The sequence below is a fragment of the Silurus meridionalis genome, chromosome 27, assembly GCF_014805685.1.
Source record: "Silurus meridionalis isolate SWU-2019-XX chromosome 27, ASM1480568v1, whole genome shotgun sequence".
NCBI lineage: Eukaryota > Metazoa > Chordata > Actinopteri > Siluriformes > Siluridae > Silurus > Silurus meridionalis.
In genome coordinates this window covers 13,912,889-13,934,937 of record NC_060910.1, presented here as the reverse complement: position 1 = coordinate 13,934,937, position 22,049 = coordinate 13,912,889, and the positions used below count along the sequence as shown (strand labels likewise).

Here is a 22,049-nt window from a genome sequence, read left to right as displayed (position 1 = left end):
TTTTATATAGTGGTCAAATAATGGAAATAATGGATATCTCACATAAGCATTATCATCCTTGAGCTTAGTGCAGTTCTGAAGCTCTTCCATTAGCTATTCAATAAGGACTCTATGTAGTAATCAGAGTTATGGGAGATAATTGCAACAAATGGAATATAGATGATGAGTGGAATTACACAGCACAAATAAATTATTAATGGCACAACAAATCTGCAGTCACAGCCAGCACACAAAGCATCTGGTTCACCGGATGTATTGTATGTGCTGTAGCTTTGACGGTGCTATAGACCTCATTATTAGTAATGAAATAGAAAATATATAATTATGCCTGCATAGTAGAATGACTCAATCATTTAGAAGCTTAGAGGAGCACTGGGAGGTTTTGGTTATTTAAAGGGAATTGCTAAACCTACTGACTTCTGAGCATTATTATTTCTGTCTCTGCTCATTGATTTTTGCGAACATGAGATGTAGACACATGTACAGTATATAGTAAAAGAACGAATGAAAGGAAATGATGAACACAAAAATACTATTACGGAGCGTATATGACTGAAAGAGGTCAGAAAGTGTAAATTCTATGTTCTATGTTTTATTTCATACACATTTTCAGCTGTAGTTTTCTCTCATAATATGCTGAGTAAAAACGCACAGAGTAAATATTATGTTGTGTAAATGCATTATGAGGCAATGGTAGTGGAAAATGGGAAAAGTTACAAGTCACATTTGGCCTGTAATGAATAAATATGCAACAAAAATAAAACAAATAATATGCAGGTTATCAAAAACAGCACTTTGATTGAGCAAATTTGATACAAATTATATTTCAATGTATTTTATTTATTGAAACAGAAAATACAAATTTTACATTAGGAAAAAAAAACTTGAACATTTCAAATAATCAGTAGTCAGCATTTTTACCTTTCACATTTTTAACATTCGAATAAACATAATGCACAAGGCATTTATAAATATTTTTTTTTATTGTACATTCCTTTACATTTTAAAACACAATTAGACTTACAGTAACATATTTATGTTGAGATTAGCATAATTAGTCTAATTCTTTGTCGCTGATTGAGTAGGGATTAGCATGTTGCATGGTTCACACATTCTTTTCCTGTCGTTGCTAATTTGCGGTTTGGGAGCACTGGAGCTGAGCTCTGCTAATTTCTCAGCACTTCTCCGAGTCCCATAATCCCTCAGAGAGCAGCAGAGTAGGAGCCCAAAGCCCAAAAGAGATCACTGAAAGAGCTGTTACTACGGTCTAGTGCTGCTAACCTACCTTCTCATTTCCTATATCCATTAAATCTGTGGATTGAGTTAGGGGTGAAAGATGTTCTAGTGCTTCTGCTGACCTGGGTTGGTTTGAGGGTTAATATGGATTTTACACTATGTACAGCCACAGGATTTTGCTTCGCTGTCACATTTCTTTAATCTTTAGTTAGATTAGATTGGATGTGGGTTTGGTTTGGAAATGAAAATTGAGCCTATATCTTATTGATTTTTGCTTCATGTTAATATAATAGGGTTTTTTTTTTGTTTTGTTTTTTTATCTCAAACTAAATTGTAGATCTCAAGAGACATGAATGCATTTAAGACACACCCAGAAGCTAATGTAAATAGTATTACACTGTTGTTATATATAATAAAAAAGAAGAAGAAGAAAACATAATAAATTGTTGTGTATTGCTGCTATCTAAAAATAGCATATAAGGTTAGGGGGTTAGGGTGGGTTTTATTTATAATTACATATATTGTTGTGGCTTATCTTTAATTGAGTTACTTACTATAATCACTTATTTCATATCCGTTTTTATTAGTGGTTTACTCATTAGTTAGACATTTTCTGTCTTTCTTGAAATGTCAAATAATAAGATTTATCTGTGGCAAAAACAAAAGTTACAGCTTTAATGTAAATGCTGACACTGGAGACTCCTTCCAATAATGTTAAATCATATAGAAAACCTCACCATAGCAATGGTTATATTATATAAATGATATATAAAATTATATTTTTATTATGGCTAGCATTATTGACAGCTGCAGTTAGAAAACATTAATCAACACCCATTACGCAATTCGAATTCTGAATTTATAAGCAGTGTAGTATAAGGTATATTAAGTTTGTTATTAGTCGGCATAATTAGCACTATTAATCTTTGACATGTTTGATTAAATGGAAAGTAATCAACCAAAAGGTGACATAAATGATGCAGTGAGTTGGGTAAGAGGAACAGGTAGAAGAACCCTAACCCTAACCCTAAAAGCAAGATTTTGCAACAAACAAGAATCCTCAATTATGACATAATAATGAATAGAGTCATCTTGTTTTTACGGATTTTCCGATTATGAGTGAGGAATTATAAACTCTGTTTACTCTGAAACTCTCTGAACTCTGGAGTTCTCGATCAGCAGGGGGTACACTGTCACACTGTCTGGTCAGAAATGTTCCAGCATATGATATCTGATGAAGTCTTGACATCTCTAGCCCAGTGTTTTTCCTCTTTAATCTTTAATGAACTATAAACAGTATCTCACAAAAGTGAGTACACCCCTCACATTTCAGCAACCATTGTAGTATATGTTCTCAAGGGGCATACTAAGGAAATGAAATGAGTAGTCAATGTACAGCTTGTATAGCAGTACAGATTTACTGTCTTCTAAAAATACCTCAACATACAGCCATTATTTTCGTAATAGCTGGCAGCAAAAGTGAGTACATCCTAAGTGAACCTGTAAAAACCGTGTCCAAAGTGTCAATATTTTATGTGTGCACCATTGTTATCCAGCACTGTCTTAATCTTCCTGTTCTTAGAATTCGTCAGAGCTTCACAGGTTGTTGCTGGGAACCTCTTCGTGACATCACAATGGATGTTAGATACATGGCGCTTCTCCACCTTCTCAATGAGGATGCCCCACAGGTGCTCAGTAGGGTTTAGGTCTGGAGACATACTAGGCCACATTATCACTTTATCACCGCTCCCCAGTAGCAGGATCACTTATGCAGCCCCAGACCATGATGCTACCACCACCATGCTTGACCATGTAGGAGAGACACAATTTTCTTCGTACTCCTCACCAGGGCATCATCAAACATGCTGGACACCATCTGAGCCAAATAAATGTATCTTAGTCTTATCAGGCCACAGGACATGGTTCCAGTAATTCCTGCTCTTGGACAGGTTGTTCTTCAGCAAACTGTTTGCGGGGTTTTTTGTGAGCAGCTTCGGAAGAGGCTTCCTTCTTGGGTTACAGTCTGCAAATCGACTTGTTGCAGTGTGCTGTGTATGTTCCTTCCACTTCTGCAACATCTAAAGCAATGCTGACAGCACTTATGCTTTTGTTTTTTGAAGCCAGCCAATCTGTGAGTGTGCGTGGGTTAGGGGTTGGCGTCAAGGAAAGATGTGCATTACCATGAGTGGGTGTGTGTCCCGGCGTGAATTTGAGGAAAAGAAAAGGGGGTCGTCTCAATTTAGCAAATCTTGCACAGTTCCTCTCTCTGCTCAGTGTTGGTAATCTTAAAGCTTAAATATTACTATATAACAGGTTTTTTTTCTATATAACAGAACGTGTTTTTTTGGCTACCAGTTCAGTGTCATCCAGCTTCACCTGGTCACGTGACCACACGTGCCACACGCGCACTGCCTAAACTAAACCTAAACAATCTGGTCTTTTTTTGTTTTGTTAGCGGCACGGAAAATCTGCAAACTGTTCCCAGAAAGTGTGTCCACATATGCGCTTATTTATTTCATTAAATCGCAGCATTTGCCGTCATATAATCGCACAAGCCGAAATTTCAATTGCGATACAATTAATCGTGCAGCAGTAGCATATAAAATATAATTTATTTATTAAGACTAAAAAAAACAATAAATTTTTGCATTATTTTCAAACATTCTAGTTTAACATTTTAGCACTGACAATACAATTTAGCCCTTTTTTATCGGCTGCAATGCATTTCTAATTATAGCTAAATCATATGCATGTAATGACAAGTAAACTATAATGAATGAAAATATATTCATAGAAAACACATACAAAAAAATCTTGCCCTTGTTTCTATATAAAGGTTCAGGCATGAAAAAAGCTACATTGGCTTTGGGTGATAGAAATGCTATATAAGCAAAAAAATAAATAAATAAAGCAAAATATGTGTGCAAACAATTAGTAACAAAAGGGGGATGGAAAGGACAAGTCTGGTCTGGTTGCCATAGAAACCGGACGGTTTCTGGAGGATGGGGAGGATTTTAACACAACGTACTGTGCCATGTTAAGATGTGCTGATTCAGCTGAATATCAGCCGCTAGCAAAAATGTGCAAGTCTGCAGTATTGTGTATTATATATCATTTATTTTCTACTCTGGTGTTAATTAAGTTATAAATGATGAAATGATAATGGTGCTGAGGTACAGGGACTAAATGTTTGGCTCAGTTTCTAAAAAGTTCAGCTAACCTGAGGAAATAAAGAGATTACCCACACAGTTATAGTCGTCATTCCTGTCTGATCTGTTTGATCTGGAACGAAGGATTGTGCTGTAAAACAATTAGCCCAGGACCTTTTCGGAGGATCGTTTTAGAGCTGCTATTGAGCCATGGCAAACATTAAAATGAGAGATTGATTGCCACTGAGTGAAGATATGCTTTAATGTTTGTTTTTTCTCTTGTGCAGGCCAACGATGCCTCAGGGAACACCTGGAACTGGCTGTACTTCATCCCCCTCATCATCATCGGCTCCTTTTTCATGCTCAACCTGGTTCTGGGAGTGCTGTCAGGGTAAGAGCCAACACCACATCACTACATCAAATATTCATTCCTCAAGTGTTTTGTTTTATATTTTTTCTTCTAAAGGTTTTCCTGCTGCAAAATTTTCTGTTTTCCCATGCAACAGAATGATTAAGAAAAAAAGACTCTTATCATTCATAATCAGGATCTGCCATATTCATATCATTTATATAAAATATAATATATTGTGTGTACACGGTATGGGTGCCTGACATGGAGTGTGGATGCCTGGAGCTTGGCTTGTGCTTGTCTTTAGAAATTAATGTTGTGTTTACGTTGTATCTTGGAAATCCAAAGCTCTGACCAGAAAAGTTAGAGAAATCAGAATTCAGAATTCCTCACTGTGAATCTTACCTTTTTACCTTAAGAAAGTATACCACTCATCATATTGGCTGGCTAGTATCTTGCTAATAAAAGTGATTTCCTTTAAATTCCTTTTCACCCACCTTGTACCTTAAATGCACAGAGGTCAAAGGTGACTTCACACAAGCTAATTTCTGAGACATTTGAGTGATACAGTGTTACACACCAATGTAAATTGATGTATAATGTGACGCAGAACATTATACTCTTGGTTTCGTTTTCTTTAACAAGGTTGTGGTGATGTTTGTCCTCTACTGGATGTCACATTTTATTATTTAGATTATACATATTGTACACAGATGATGTGGACAGCACTACTCACATAGTCATTATATCAGTGACGGGTCATGCATTTCACATCTAGGCTTTTAATGGTGTCCTACCGAAATCAATCCACCTCTTAATAGCATCATTATGAAGCAACGGCTATAGAAACCATCGATATTATAGCAAACAGAGAGTTATCTCATGCAGTGGGAATGAATGCATTACTAAAGCAAGAAACCCAATTAATACAATTCAACAAGACTCTTTATACTGCAGCCAAAGCTGTGCCACCCACATATATCATCTCTAGCAGAAACTAGATACCCCCAGTGTCACTAAATTGGATTGGTCAACCAAACAGTTTGATTGTCATGTATTTTAAGCTGCAGCTGCACTGTTGATTCTGAAGGCTTCAATGCAGATTTCTTTGACCCTGGTAAAAAGTGATGGCTGAAATTTGCTTGAATAGAAACTCTAACATAAACGTACACTTCTGGAAGTAGCACAACCAAGAGAAAATATGTGAAATGAAGAAAATACACTGTTGGGAATAATTTAATACATATGGACAAAAATATTTTTGAATGTAGGTCAGTGGTTCTGATATTAAATAGGCCAGCATAGAAGACCTTGCTGGCCATGATGGCCCACACCACTGTGTTTTTTTTAAGAAAAGGCATCTTATAAAAATATTTAATACCACAGAACTACCCAATCTCAAATCCAATTGGTCTAATGGTGTGAAGTGAGAGTAACTTGGGCAATAATTCATATGATAGTTAATAGTAATGTGCTTGTTCTTATACTGTACATTTAAGGAATTTGGCAGATGCCCTTATTCAGAGCAACTTACAGTTATATCAGTTATACAGCTGAGCAATTAAGGGGCCGAGGGCCTTGCTCAAGGGCTGAGCAGTGGCAGCTTAATGGTGGTGGGATTTGAACCCATGACCTTCCAATCAGAAATCCAACATCTTATCCTCTGAGCTTCCACTTATACAATATTAGACTTTAATGACTTATACTCCACATAACCGATTTAAAAAGTGTTTTTCTTTATCAAAGACACTTGTTTCATTAACAATTTAAACAATTGGCAAATCTTGATATAAAAAATAAAACTGTTTGACACACCACCCTGTGGTAGAGGATATTTCTTTCTTTTCATTCCTTTCGATTTCTTGTGGAATTTGCATGAAAAGGCACAATGCCACAACATGCATTGTAACGTAAGAATTAAAGCCCTATTAACGAGTAGCCTTCACATGTACGGTGCATTTGTGGTATTAAGTGCTGTATGGGGTGCAATGTTCTTGACAATGTGATTAGGCAGCAATGTTATGCCAAGGCAATGTTACTTACAATTAGATTTGTCTTCCATCAGTCGTGATGTGGCCTAAAGGCCCAGACAGATGCTCTACCTCCCCCTCTCCTTCACTCATGCTCTCTCTCTATTTCTCTATTTCCCTTTGTGACTCTTTCCATCTCTCAGTCTGTTTCTTACACACACACACACAAGCACGCACATACACGCACGCACACACTGGCTTAATGCAGGATCGTTCGATGAGTGCTCTGTGGTGCTGCTGCTACCAGAGAGAGTTACATTTATGACTTCTCGGAAAGCAAATCTCATTTTCAGCCTTCAATCACCAAACAGCTCCACCAATATGCACCACAGCGACACCGTGGCATCGGAAAACGTTTTCTTTCTTTCTTCTTTCCTTATTTTCTTTAAATATCTGCATATTAATGTGTTGTTATGAAGGGCCTGTCCCTTGTTCCCTCTCTCTTTCTCTCTGATGGATGTGTGCAGCTCCCAGGCTGATGGGCAGAGGGGAGTTGTTGTGTCCTTAGAGATTTCCTGATCCCCTACACTCCATCTGTTTTGGTGTATTTGCTGCATGCTAACAATCAAACCCTTTACTGGGTCTCTCTTTCTAAATTATTTCAGTGTCTCACTGTCTCTCTTACCCTCTCTCTCGCTTTCATTTCACTCATTCTCTTCAACTCAGGTTAGCTTCCTCTTATATTTGTTGGCGTGAAATTCAGTTCTTTACAAAAGCTCCAGGTATCGAAGCAGCTTTTGAAGACACTCTACTGCACAGAGAGTATTTCAGTATTTCCATGTTGTGGTGCTGATGAGACATGCTTTCACAGCCCAGTGTGTCAGTGTGGGTGTTTGTTGCAGAGCCTACAATAGTGGCACCATGGGTTTGCGTATGTGCATTTGTTTGCCTGTCCATAAGCGAGATAGTAAGAGGGCAGTAAGTCTGTGTGTGTGTGTGTGTGTGTGTGTGTGTGTGTGTGTGTGTGTGTGTGTTTGTTGAGAGAAAAAGTTTGTGTGAAAATCTAGCTGTACCCATTTGGGCATGTGTGTGTGTGTGTGTGTTTGTTGAGAGAAAATGTTTGTGTGAAAATCTAGCTGTACCCATTTGGGCATGTGGTATTGTGTGTGTATTCCTCATGTATAACATCCTGTTTGCAGCTTTCAACACGCAATTTGTCACCAGTTTGTCATTAATTAAAGGTATAATAAAGTTATAGCTGCTTTGACCTTATTCAGGGTCAGTGCGTCATGTATCATGTACCTTCAGTATTTCATGCCATGCTTATGAATATGTTATAAAGGTCCATGTCAATACCTTAAAATAAATGTTGATTTAGAATGTCAGGCCACAAATAGTAATAGCTCTTCTCCTAAAAAAATCACCATGAAAGAATAATTAAGTTGTGTGTTGAGCCTGATGGTCTTAGAATGCATAATGTGACATGCTTCTGGGCAGCTGTTCTACTATTGAAGATGGAAGGCGACAAATTTCACAAATGTTTAATTAAACTTCTCTGACTGGGAGCCCTGCAAAGAAGCTGGTCTACATGCCACCAGTAGGCAGGGATGGGCACGTGTATTTCAATACGCATTGTAAATCTACAATAGAATTTTTAATTTGTATTTGATAGGGTTGATGAAAATGGCTTCATATTTTGTATGAAAATACTTCAGTGTTTTGTGTTTTGTAGTTTTAAAATACTGTAAAATACTTTGTAAGAATTCGACATGATGACATCATAAAAATGCACCCTCTGATTGGTGCCTACTCAGAAGTTTGCCTAGACATGTTGAGATCAGAACAGAAAATTGATCTATATGGAAGAAGGTGGTGAAATAATTTATAAAGAAATATTTGATTGATGAATATTGTACCCTGATTGAAGTAGCTGTTTAGTAGGATCATGATTTTGCCTGACACATAATATATTATTATATTTATGATTAACAGTCAAATAATGAATTAGTTAAGAAACTAGTTAGTATTTTTAAAATACAAAAATACAGTAGTTATTTTGATACATGGTGTGGCTTCTGTATTTTGTTGTTTATTTTGATATGCTTAAATTGAAGGTATTTGGAATTTTATTTTAAAATACATTTTGATGTATCTTTGCCCAACGCTATATATTCCCTTAATCTGTTCAACTGTTCATCCCTCCAGCTCTCCTCTGTAATACAACCGCTACAAAGTGAGGGTGAAGGCTATCACATGTTTCCTCTAAGACCCCTAGTTTGGTACACATACCGGCTGGGTGCGCTTAATAGTCCGGAAATTACGGTAGTTTAAATATTTTAGCAACTTTGTCATTTGTTTACAATTTTGTATAAGAATTAGTTTAGTAAAACTAGGCGTAATGGGCTAAACTATCCTAAGGGCACAAGTATTGAGACTCCTGAATTTTCCAGCCATGAGTGGTGCTTTCCATAAAGTTTCCACAAAGTTGGAGGCACACAATTGTATAGGATGTCTTTGGAGGTGATGCATTACATTTTCTATTCTCTGTGCACAAAGTTAGCTGAATGAAGATATGTTATACATGGAAAATCTCGATTAGCCTGCTAATGTAAATTACTACAGAGCTCTGACCTTTGACACCTCTGGAATGAATTGGAACACTGGGATATGTTCATATTACTTCAGATTCCTTGTGCCTGATGAGCACAAATCTCCATAAGCACACTCCAAAATCTAGTGGAACATCTTCTTAAGGGCATGGAGGTTACTATAGCAGCTAATGGAAGCTGAATGTGGAGTAGGATGTTCAAAAAAGCACATTCTTATAGTCAGATGTTCACCAACCTTTACCCTTATTGTGTATTTTCATGTTTGTCTAAAAAATATAAAGAATTAAAAGAAGATTTCATTTATATGATGTATATGGTTAATAGGTACATTAAAAAATATTAAATAAGTAATGCAATCACTAACTAGTGAGTAATTTTAATACATTTATGTCAGTTGGTAGACGCCCTTATCTAAAGTGACTTAATGCATCTGAGCAGCAAATGGGTTAAGGGCCTTGATCAGGGGCCCAGGAGTTGCAGCTTGGTGTAGCTGGAATTTAAACTCACAACCTATGGAAGCAAAGCCAAATGCCTATACCACTGAGCTACTATCTTCGAATACGGTCTTGACGATGTCGTATTTAGTGATAAATCTAAAACACTGTCTCACAGGCTAATGTCTGGCTCTTTTAGCGTCAGTTGCAAAGCAACCACACACACTAATGAACAGGAACCACTTGTCCTGTAATTGGTTCCTGTGCATTCCTGCAACAACAAAATTATTAATCATCTTTTCTCCAGGCATAACATTGCTACTATGATACCGTGGGCTCGTTTCTGTTTGTGTGACCCTGCATTCTGCACAATCCGTGATTGCTCAGACATGATGCAATTGAAACTTAGCCATTTTCTTTAATATCATTAGAGAAACTTTACTGTATAATCGGAAATTTTATTGCACAATTTGGCCAAGATTTTACAAAAACACAGTATCATACAGTCACATAGAGTGTAACAAGTAATAAAGATTAAAGGTCACTGTACACTGTAAAGCTTTAGTCTGTTTGGCATTTCGGGGTGTCTTTTCGAGGTGTTTACTTTTGGCTGATATGGCAGACATAACACAGAGTCTTGTATTTGGTTTCTTGTATTATATATTGTCTGTTATTCTCATACCCTCTTCTTTGATCTTCTGTTACACATTCAGACCTGCAGGCTCTCCTGGTTGCCATGGTGATTGGGGTGTGTCTCTATTTGTGTGTGTGTATGTGTGTGTGTGTGTGTGTGTGTGTGTGTGTGTGTGTGTGTGTGTATGTGTATGCCTGCATGTAATGGCAGCTGTACAGATACACATTTCAGGATATCATTGTTATTTGTGATATGTTCAGTGTTAAAGACAAGTTCACGGCCACGTACACAATGAAGAGAGATCGGATGATACGTGGAAGATGAGGGAAAAGGGATTAAATATAGTCATCTGCACAATCAGTTTTGTGATGTTGTATGAAATGCAGATGTGTTTATTCATCCATCCTGTTCCTCACTCCATCTCTCTTATATGATATATGATGTGAATTTGATCTTATGCAGCCAAGCTGTATTTTTATCTTGTTTTACAGAATACAAAATGTCTTGTATGCGTATTAGTACCAGGACATTGATCGTGTTACATTAAGCCTAATTAAAGGAGTGTAGCCAGATTTTCAGAAATATCACAGCAAGTTTAAACAGTAAGAGTTATCAAGATCTAAGTAGGGATTCAATTTAATTCAATATTATTTGGTGCATAGAGCTTTTAACAATAGACAAGGTCTCAAAGCTTCACAGAGATAAAGCAGTTATAAAGTTGTATAAAGAATGTATAAGTTTGTTACTTTTAAGTTCATTCCTAATGAGCAAACCAGTGGCGACTGTGGCCAGGAAAAACTCCCTGAGATGGCATGAGAAGAACCTTGAGAAGAACCAAACTCAAAAGGGAACCCATCCTCATCTGGGTGGCACAGAATCCGGTGCCTAAATGGTAGAACTGGTCATACATATTGTGGTCCTAAGCCATTGTGGTAGACTGCTGATATTAATTACAATCCAAATCTTTCCTCAAAGTTCTTGAGATGTAACTTCATAGGTCTTTAGGCTGTTGATGTGGAAACATCTATGGATCAAATGTACTTTATTTTGAAATAAGTGTAAAAAGAGTTTCAATTATGCCACTATGACATAAACATTATTGGAAAATAGCTGGATATTTGTTTTTAGATGAAACCTAAAACAGGATATGTCTTGTTGTGTTGAAGATTTTTTGACAGTGTGGGTATGTTGGGTTAAAGCCTTCTTGTGTGTGTGTGTGTGTGTGTGTGTGTGTGTGTGTGTGTGTGTGTGTGTACGTGCGTGTGCGTGTGTATGCGTGTGTGTATGAGAGAGATAGGGAGAGAGAGAGAGAGAGAGAGAGAGAGAGAATCTATAATCAGCAGAAATGTCAGTGACAGGGATTCCTTCTAGGCAGCCCACACTTGTACACACATATGCGCAAGGACTCTTAGTGTCACACTCCTACAGCGTCTGCATCGCACGATGGCTGGACGGAGAGAGGTGGAGAAAAGTGTTGATGCTGTTCATGGCAGAGATACAGAGACTCAGGGACACAGATCATGCACACCGCTGTGGGGGCAGAGAGCTCAGGCAGGGGGAAGTCCTTTTGCCCTGTGCCATGTTTTCTGCCTGATTCTTCTTCCTCCCACTCTTTAGCTCTCTTGCTCTCCTTCACCCTGCCTCCTACTTATCTCCTTTTTCCTCCAAGCGTGTGGTTTGAGCTAATGGAAACTGGAGAAAGCTCTCTCTGTGGGTGGAGGGAAAGATAAATAACAGTTCCAGATCTCAGTAACTTCATCAGAATGGTTTCACTGGTGTTCTCTCCTTCCAGCCTGCATCGCCTCCTTCAGGTCTCTTTACCTTATGGTGCTTTTCATATGCAACTGACTGACAGAAGCAATGTACTTTCATGTTTTAATCAATATGATAACAGAAAGCTAAATGTATGTTCCCCTTCATTCACTATCGCTCTATGTAATAAGGGCCAACACTGGAGGCAGATTTTTATTTATTTTTTGCATTTTTTAAGACTTCCTCCTCAAAGAAAGAAATTCTTTGATAAATGCCCTCATAGAACCACGGTCTGAATAAAGATACAGGAAATATTTCGAGAGAACAAACCAAAATAAAGTGAATTCTGAAACATCTTGTTACAAATTGTTTGGAAATTGTTTAGCTGAAGTTCCGATCAGTTCAGAGACTAGCTACTGTAGAGACTGTGTTTAGAAAGGAAAACTTTTTCATACCTTCATAGATTTGTTTATTAGTTACTATCCTGCCAATGATGACATGGCTTGTTTAAAAAAAACAAACATAATAAGTCATGTTCAAAGTCTGATCTGCTAGTTGAATTTGTCCTATGAAGCACTAGCATAAAACAACCTCTTCTTCTTCTTCTTCTTCTTCTTCTTCTTCTTCTTCTTCTTTTGACTGTTCCCATTAGGGATCATCCGTCTCCATACCCTTCTGTCCTCTACATCTGCCTCTTCTAAATTAACTACCTGCATGTTTTCCTTCACCACCTACCTAAATCTCCTCCTTGGTCCTCCTCTTTTCCTTCTTCCTGGCGGCTCCATCCTCAGCATTCTCCTACCGATATTCCCCATGTCCCTCCTCTGCACAAACTATCTCAATCTCACCTCCCTCACCTTGTCTCCAAAACATTCTACATCCGCAGTCCCTCTAATAAACTCGTTTTCCTGTCCATCCTCGTCACTCCCAACGAAAACCTCAACATCTTCAGCTCTGCTATCTCCAGCTCCAGTTCCTGTCTTTTACTCAATGCCACTGTCTCTAAACCATACAACATTGCAGGTCTCACTACAGCCTTATAAACTTTTCCTTTCACTCTTGCAGATACTCTTCTATCACAAATCACTCCTGCTATCACTTTTCTTCACCCACTCCACCCTGCCTGCACTCTTTTCTTCACTTCTCTTACACACTCTCCATTACTTTGCACTGTTGACCCCAGGTACTTAAACTCATCCACCTTCACCACCTCTTCTCCCTGCAACCACACCCCTCCACTGCCCTCCCTCTCATTCACACACATGTACTCTGTCTTACTCCTACTGACTTTCATTCCCCTTCTCTCCAGCGCATACCTTCACCTCGCCAGGTTTTTTTTCTACTTGCTCCCTACTTTTACCACAAATAACAATATCATCTGCAAAAATCATAGTCCATGGATACTCCTGTCTGTCCTTCTCCGTCAACCTGTCCATCACTACTGCGAACAGGAAAGGGCTCAGAACTGATCCTTGGTGCAGTCCAACCTCCACCTTGAACCAGACTTAAAAATACTTTTTACATTTTAAATACTTAAAAAAAGGGTACCAGCACACTCCTTCTCCATTCCTCAGGTATCCTCTCACCTTCCAAAATTCTGTTGAACAATCTGGTTAAAAACTCCACTGCCATCTCTCCCAAACATCTCCATGATTCTACCAGTCTTTCCAGCTTTCCACTCTTCATCCTCTTAATAGCTGCTCTCACTTTCTTCTTACTAATCCTATCCACTTCCTGCTTCACCATCTCCACACCAGTCACCCTTCTCTCTCTCATTTCCGTCATTCATCAGCTGCTCAAAATACACCCTTCATCTTCTCAACACACTCTCCTTACTAGTCAACACATTAAAATCTACATCCTTTATTGCTCTAACTTGCAGCACATCCTTCCCAGCTTGGTCCCTCTGCCTGGCCAAAACATCCTTTTTCCTTCCTTAGTATCCAACTTAACATACAGCTCCTATACCTATCCTCATATACCTTTTCCTTTGCTTTTGCAACGCCCCTCTTTACCTGCTGCCGCATCTCCTTGTACTTCTGCCTACTTTTCTCATCTCTTTGCTAATCCCAATACTGTTTCCCCCACCTCTTTCTCCTTATGATTTCCTGTACTTCCTCATTCCACTATGAGCCCCTGTCTGACCTATTCCCTGAATCTCACATCTTATTTTTTTCAGTCCTTCCTCTCCTCCTCATCTTTTTTACCTTCAAAGCCACTATCTGATGCTTTCTATCTACACTGTCCCCCTCCAACAGCTTACAGTCTCCAATCTCTTTCAGTTTGCATCTCCCACATAGAATATAATCCACCTGTGTGCACCTTCCTCCACTCTTATACGTCATCCTAAGCTCCTCTTTCTTCTTAAAAACAAGTGTTCACCACTGCCATTTCTATCCTTATAGCAAAATCTACCACCATCTGCCCTTCCACATTCCTCTTCTTAAAGCCATACCTACCCATTACCTCCTCATTACCTCTTTTCCCTTCACCTGCATGCCCATTAAAATCTGCCCCAATCACCAATCTTTCATTCCTATCAGAAACTCTCTTCACCTCCACTACACTCTTACTGTACTCTTCCTTTAGGATCACCCCTACACCATTTCTCTTTCCATCAATACCATGGTAGAACAGTTTAAACCCCTACCTATCTACCTTTCTCCTCTCCATCATGTCAGCTACCTCTCTCCCTTTACAAGTCATAGTACCAACATTCAAAGTGCCCACTCTAACCTCCACTCTCCTACACTTCAACTTTCCCTGTCGTCTCTGTAGACGTTTTGCTCCTCTCCTTCACCTCTTCGGCCAGCAGTATCCCAATTTCCACCGGTACCCTGTTGGCTAACAATACCTGTGGTGGTTGTTGATGACCCGGGGCTCGACCGATACGATATTAAATTCATGTTTCTGATCTTCATATTTGATTTAGCACATGTTTCACGCTGCCTTTCCTAACGCAACCCTTCCCACATATCTGGTCTTGGGACCGGCACTGGCTTGTGAAACCCTATTGGCTGCGTTGAAGCACAAGCATAAAACAAAACAAAAAATGTGATATAAAAATATATGAAAACTATAGATTACACAAGCAGGGGTTTGGGTTATTTTTGTAAATATTTGACTTCATAGTGTAAATGCAAGTACTAAATGCAAATGCTATGCTTATTCATCATGTTTTACTTTTTCTATTTGAATCTCTCACTAGCAATATTCCACTATCATGGCAGCAGTTTTTTTATTTACTTTTTTTTTTGCTTAGGGTGACTCAACGAACTATGTATACATAAATACACATAGAATTGTTTTCTCTTGATGCCTCAGTGTTTCTAAGCGTGTGTGTGTGTGTGTTTCTATGCAGGGAGTTTGCTAAGGAGCGGGAGCGTGTGGAAAAGAGGCAGGAGTTCCTGAAGCTGCGCAGACAGCAGCAGATAGAGCGGGAGCTCACTGGCTACCTGGAGTGGATCTGCAAAGCAGGTGTGTGTGTGTGTGTGTGTGTGTGTGTGTGTGTGTGTGTGTGTGTGTGTGTGTGTGCATGAGGTACACTTGGCACACTACAGTACACTACGAAGCTCATAATTCACTTAACGTAGCGTAACACTGTTGCTAGGCAACTGGAAAATATGGCTACTGGCTAAAGTAGATGATGTCGCTAGCCAGCGTATTGGCATGAAGCCCTTTAACAGTATATAGATAAGGTGAATGTGTAGAGACCAACAAAACAAGACCATTGCAAAATTTTCTACAGTTATTGGTACATTGTTAAAAAACTTTTGACTTCATTACAATTCTGGAACTGGACTGATATAAAAGTAGCAAATTAACTTTTTTGGGGGAAATATGCTGTATGGTCGGTATCGTTGCAGTAGTTTTAACATTATTTCTTTCTCTTCACTTAGTATTTACATTTATGATCTTTGGCAGCTGTCCATATCCAGAGCAACTTACAATCATCTCCTTTATACAACTGACCAGTTAAGGACTATGGACCTTCTTCAAGGAATCAACAATGGCAGCTTGGTGATACTGGATTGTGAACCCATGCACCATTAAGTTGGCACAGTTGGGCCCTTGAGCAAGGCCCTTAACCCTCAGCTGATCAGTTATTCTTATTTCTTCATACTAATTCTTGTCACAAAACAAGCAAAATAATCCTGATGTTTAGAAGATGGTACAGTCTTGTTCTGAGTAAAATCAAATCAAATGTGGAAGACTGTCTGACTGCTTCTCATGATGCATCACAGTGGAGTGCAACAAACTCCAAAGACAGCACTGTCTGCCTTATTTTACATACATGGGATTATAGATGACTGTGACTGGCCAGTGTCACTGGGTGGACAGGGGGTGGACAAGCTTTGACTTGTGGCCACAGTTGAACTACGACTGGTTTCTTAACAACAGGCCCATAGGGAAGTTATTTAGGTGTATAACCAAGCTGATTGGTTGCTCAGTGGTGCAATGGGTAGTACTGACACCTCTTTCAGGACCCTGGTTTAAATCAAGGATTCTGGTTTAATCCTGCAAAGTTTAGCATGCTCTCAATGTTTTTCCTTTATGTTCTCCAGTTTGCTTCTATTGTGCAAAAAAAATAACAAACGACAGTATGTGGCTTGGCTGCTGTAAATTGTTCTGAGGTGTGAAGTGTGTGTGTGTGTGTGTGTGTGTGTGTTACTCTGTGGTGTCCACTGATGTTCATTCAGAACCAGTCTCTAGTGTTCCTGGATTTAATAATGAAGACTGAAAAACTGACAAAGCTTAGCCTGTGTATCGCAGGTAGCTGGTAAAACCAGGCAATTATCTTGTCTTATCACTGGTTGGCAGAAAGGTCCTGATCCAAGAATGAACAAAGGAGCAATAGGAGTAGTTCCTTCTGAGTAAATATATATGTAATGTAAAGCTGACCTGTGACCAGTGTCCTGTTGTAAGAGTGCAGATCTTTCCAAGAGGTCCATTTGCTTATCCTAGAGATTTACTCTGTGTTTTCAGGTTGTGAGGCACTCAAACAGTCATTGTGTTATTTTCAAAATCATTTTGTTGTATAATTAAGCTTTAGCCAAGCATGATCTTTTTAATTGCTTTATCCTTCAAACAGCAATTCATGTTGATGCTATAAGTCTGTAATGAGAAAGATGTAGATTTGTTTATGTTGCAAAGGAGCTCATACAAGCAGTTCATGAAAAACATCTTTCCTGTAATGGTGCAAGAGCTAATTAGCCACTTCTCAGTGTGAAGCTTGCCGTGGTCCAGCAGCCCACCAGTCCTGCTCTGCAGAGATTTAATAGACTTGGAGTAGTAATTTGCCAGTCTCCTCTAGTCATGGTAGTTTCAAGCTTATCAAGAATAAAGCAAGTCATGCTCCAGTAAAACTGCATACAGTCGTGTGTAATTTAATGCTGAAAGCTTAATTTGAAGGTAATGTGGTTTTGTAATCTACGATTTTTGGTGACAGAATTCCCAAGCTCAGAATTCAAATCCATGCAGGCAACGACTGAGTGATGGCCTGGTGCCATCCCACACTCACACTTTCATCTGGCCTGTATACTGCCATGCAGTAACGATGATGAATTCATCTATATCTGGCTGCCAGAACACAGCCACAGCTCAAACTTGATGAGGTTGTAGCTCAAGCATGATGGAAACAGAAGTTACAGCTGGACCACTTTCAGCCCAAAACTGAAACAAGCATTATATATGGATGGTTGTGTTTATTTTTGGCTCACTCCTTCACGAAAATTCACTTTACACGCCTTCCATCTTGCTCTTCTTGGAGAGGCATTAAAATAACTAAATTATTGTGCTCTTAATTTAATATGTTAATATAAAAAATAGCTATGAAGGCATATATATATGGTGCATTAAATTTGACTACGAGTTAAAAAAAAAGCACCTTCAAGTTAAAAGTGTATTTGCTATTTTGTTATTATGAAAAATTGCACAAACATAAAGATTCAATAATTATTGCACATTCCTTGACAACATCAAGTGGCTTTTACTAGGTAGTATATCAAAATGTAAAAACTAAACACCAAAACATTTATTAAATATAAATGAATATAATTTTAAATAATAAAACAAAGCCTAAATAATAAATCCAGGATAAATAATGTACAGGACTTCACATTGGAAACCTGTGGCAAAACTACAGAAAAAAACTTGAAACTAATTGAAACTAATAATTCTTGGCTGCGTTAATCAGATTTGTTTCAGATTGTAATAAAATTATAAAGAATTATATCAAGCATATTTACAAGTCCTTAATCTTGTGCTTATGGGAAACCAATAAATGAAGTTCACATACATTTACATTCTGATATTTACGAGTCTTCACAACTGACCTTTATCCAGTGTAACAAACAACGGCCTCTTTTATACAAATAAACAGTTGATGATTAAGGGCCTGACTTAAGGGCCCAGCAGTGGCAGGTTGATTGTGCTGGGATCCTAAGCTAACATTTTAACTACTGGGCTACCTCTCCCTCTTTTCACTTTATTACAGCACAAAGAATGGGTCCTGTTTAAGAAGCCAAAAACCCTAAAATATACAAAAAACTCTTAAGAATCTTTTTTTCCGCAAGAGTTTAATTATATGAACCCCTTAAATGTGTCTGCTTAACAGTGAGCAACTTTACTTTTTCCCAGAAGATTTATCAGCCTGGTCTTTCTCAAAGAATATATGTGTCCTTCCCTTAGTGTGTAAACACTTGACATTTTCAGATTAAAGTTGGTGCAGGTGAAGGCTCTTAACCCAGATCTGCAGGAAGTAACAGTAATGCTATGTTTTCAACATCTCTGGACTTTACCTGACAGGTCTGTTCAACCGGGTGGAAAAAATGAGCACTCAATGACATCCCTGTCAAAAACTTTAATCTTCTTGCTGAATGTTAGTGTTCTTTGTTCTCCCTGTTCAGAGGAAGTCATGCTTGCTGAGGAGGACAAGAATGCTGAGGAGAAGTCTCCACTGGATGGTGCCTGGTACAAAAGGAAATGCAACAACCCAGGTTGGAACTGACCAGCGTTTTTCATGAGTTACAAATGTGTTGTTTCTGCAATAACTTATTTACATTATAGTACCTTTCCTATTTATTATACACTCACAAATACTTTAGAACAGTTAGATTTGTTATTGTTAAAACTATTATTTTACTCATCAACTTTTACGTTCAGTTTGAAGACTCAGCTCTTGCAGAAACAATATGACCTCCATTCCTTAATGATATTTCTCATTCTAGTTTTAACGTGTGTCTCGTTTTCAGTTTTAAAAAGGTCCAAGAAGAGCAAAAATGACCTCATTAATGCAGAAGAAGGGGAGGATCATTTTACGGATATCTCATCAGTCGGTAAGCATTAGGCCTTGAATTAATCGTAGAGACATCTAGAGGTGTTCATCAGGACTGGGATCCTGTAAAATACAACAAAAAGGTACAGGGCAAGTAAAAACTATACCCCAGAGGTGAACTGGTCAGATTTTCTGCAGCAGCAGGTGGGTGTGGGATAAAAAAAAGAAAAATAAGGTGTTTTTGCCATCTACAAAGCAGATCCTTTTTTTTTTTTAACAAAAATGACCAAGGCCTTTAAGGCTCCTATCAGTACGGAGTAAAAAGTTTAATATTATACAGTATTCTTAGTAGTAATGTAATGGTAATGTATCTTATAATTTTAATTTTGGTGGACGAAGTACAAAATAAGTCTAATTACCCTGCTTTAAATCAGGAAAATTATACCTTTTAATACATTTTACAGATTTTAGCTACAGTAGGCTATATGTTGGATTGGATCTACATGCATAAATGAGCCTTGGCCGAACATGACCCTGTTCACCACTGTTCCTTCCTTGGACCACATTTGATAGACACTGACCACTGCAGACTGGGAGCATTGGGAACAAGCAGGGCAATATAAAAAAAAAAAAAGATTTTTTATAATCAGAAACCCAGAGAAGACAATGGCTTGAAGTAAAAAAAATATCTAGAGAATACATGATAAAAAAACCTTGAGAGATAGTTAGAAGTGGAACCCATCATGTTCTATTTGAAGTCTGATAGTGGGATTATAAATAATTCCAGTACAGTCACATAAAGAACGGGAAGAGTGCAAAATGTAGTATTAATCTCACACTTTAGTCAATCTTTGCATCAGTGATTTAGCTTTTTTTTTTTTTTTGCATTTGATTATCTTTTAGTGTGTGGGCGAATAGAAAGCAAGCATGAGGTGGTGGAAAAGAGTGTGTAGGTGGTGAGATCGAGGGGCAGGTCCAGCCTCAGAGGCTTCTCCTGTGTCAGATTTCCAGATTAAAATAGCCCTTGAAATGATTATTCCTCGTCTCTCCCAGGGCAAATTATGAGATGCTAATGGGCCAATATTTCACTTCTGTCTCTTTTTTCACACCCGGCCTTGACATTTGAGTTTAATTTGAGTTGCTGAGGGTTTAATATAGCACTGAGGTCTGGGAGGCAGACACGGAGTCGGGACAGGAGCTCCGCCGCATCCATGCTGCTTCATCAGTCAGCATTTATAAAGCATTTATTAGTGCTGCATCTTTGTAACTCAATTTCTCAAATTTGTGTCACATTTTGGGAAATTTGCAGGATTTTCTATTACTGTGTATTCAGAAGCTGATTTGTAACACTGGCCAGTTTATAAGCGCTATATAAATAACATTTTATTGAATTGTTATTGCACCATAAAATATAAGTGCCAATTATGTTGAGTATGTATATTGGTTTAGTACGTGTGGGTGGAGCATTTCTGGAGTGGTGGCACATGTAGAATCTGGAATTCGTGTTCCCTTCTGTGCTTTAAATTAAGTACAAATACTCCATAGAGATTTCGACATTATTTGTCTTAATGGACCACCATGAAATGGGCCACAGCCTCTTTTACTGTTACTTCTTTCGCATGTTTCAGATCCTTCTCTATCACTCTTGACGTGATAGCAGTTTAGTCGCTTTGTGTAACTGTTTCCTCCTCTCTCCATCCTCAGCACCCCAGGGCTCCCCGTTTGCTCGGGCCAGCGTGAAGAGCAGCAAGAATGAGAGCTCCTCGTATTTGCGCAGGAAAGAAAAGCGAGTGCGCTTCTTCATCCGGCGCATGGTGAAGTCTCAAGGCTTTTACTGGACTGTGCTGTGTTTGGTGGGCCTGAACACACTGTGTGTGGCTATAGTGCACTACGACCAGCCTGAGTGGCTCACTTATGCTCTCTGTAAGTTTACATTGACTTCAATACACCAGTCCAGTTTTAGGAATGCATTTGTGTTAATACTCCTACCCATACCTATACTTCTTATATCCTGTGGATAGATAAAGAATGCATTATCCTAAAAAATGCATAATGTTCTTTCTGAAAAACAAGTTGTTTTACATTTTGTCTACACAAAATAGAATTCCAGTTAAAAATGCATAGTGGGTGTATCCTGGATGGAACAAGACAGACACTGATACTGTACATAAGCCAAAATCAACAGAAAAATAGTTTGAAAAGAAGTTTTGTCATGACCCGCTCAATCTCCAGACCTGCTCTGAAGAAGGCGGTATGTGAAATCTGGCAGCGTTAGAACAGATATGTCAGGAAAGATGTGTGGGTTGGTGGACTCTGCCGAGCTGGTCTCAACTGAGAAGATCCAAAAGCAAAGGCAGAAGATGGGCAAGATTTTTGAGTATATTTATAACATATATGAAAAGAGAGGTACATTTGAGCTAATATCTCTTGGATTTTTTGTATTAACTCCTTAACATGCAGTACCTGACACAACTTTGATGTGATTATGAAGAAAACAATCTGCCTTGAGAGACACGGCAAAAAAATATCGCGTGGAGTTTGTGAGTTTGAATCTGGATGTGGGTTGGAGAACTCTACAGAGTTGATCTCAACTGTGAGACAGGGAGGTGGAATCCTGTTTTTTTATTAATCAGTGACACT

General features: G+C 38.5%; 1 protein-coding gene across 9 annotated transcripts in view; it reads left to right on the top strand.

Annotated features, from left to right (window-relative positions):
* Positions 1-22,049, top strand: part of cacna1ba (calcium channel, voltage-dependent, N type, alpha 1B subunit, a) — a 149,361-nt gene that overhangs the window by 65,402 nt on the left and 61,910 nt on the right. For all 9 annotated transcript variants that reach the window (XM_046841367.1, XM_046841368.1, XM_046841364.1 and 6 more), the window contains exons 7-11: positions 4,673-4,776; positions 15,495-15,610; positions 19,042-19,131; positions 19,387-19,470; positions 21,114-21,332. In XM_046841367.1, coding sequence (XP_046697323.1) covers positions 4,673-4,776; positions 15,495-15,610; positions 19,042-19,131; positions 19,387-19,470; positions 21,114-21,332 — 613 coding nt within the window. The remainder of the gene's footprint in view (positions 1-4,672; positions 4,777-15,494; positions 15,611-19,041; positions 19,132-19,386; positions 19,471-21,113; positions 21,333-22,049) is intronic.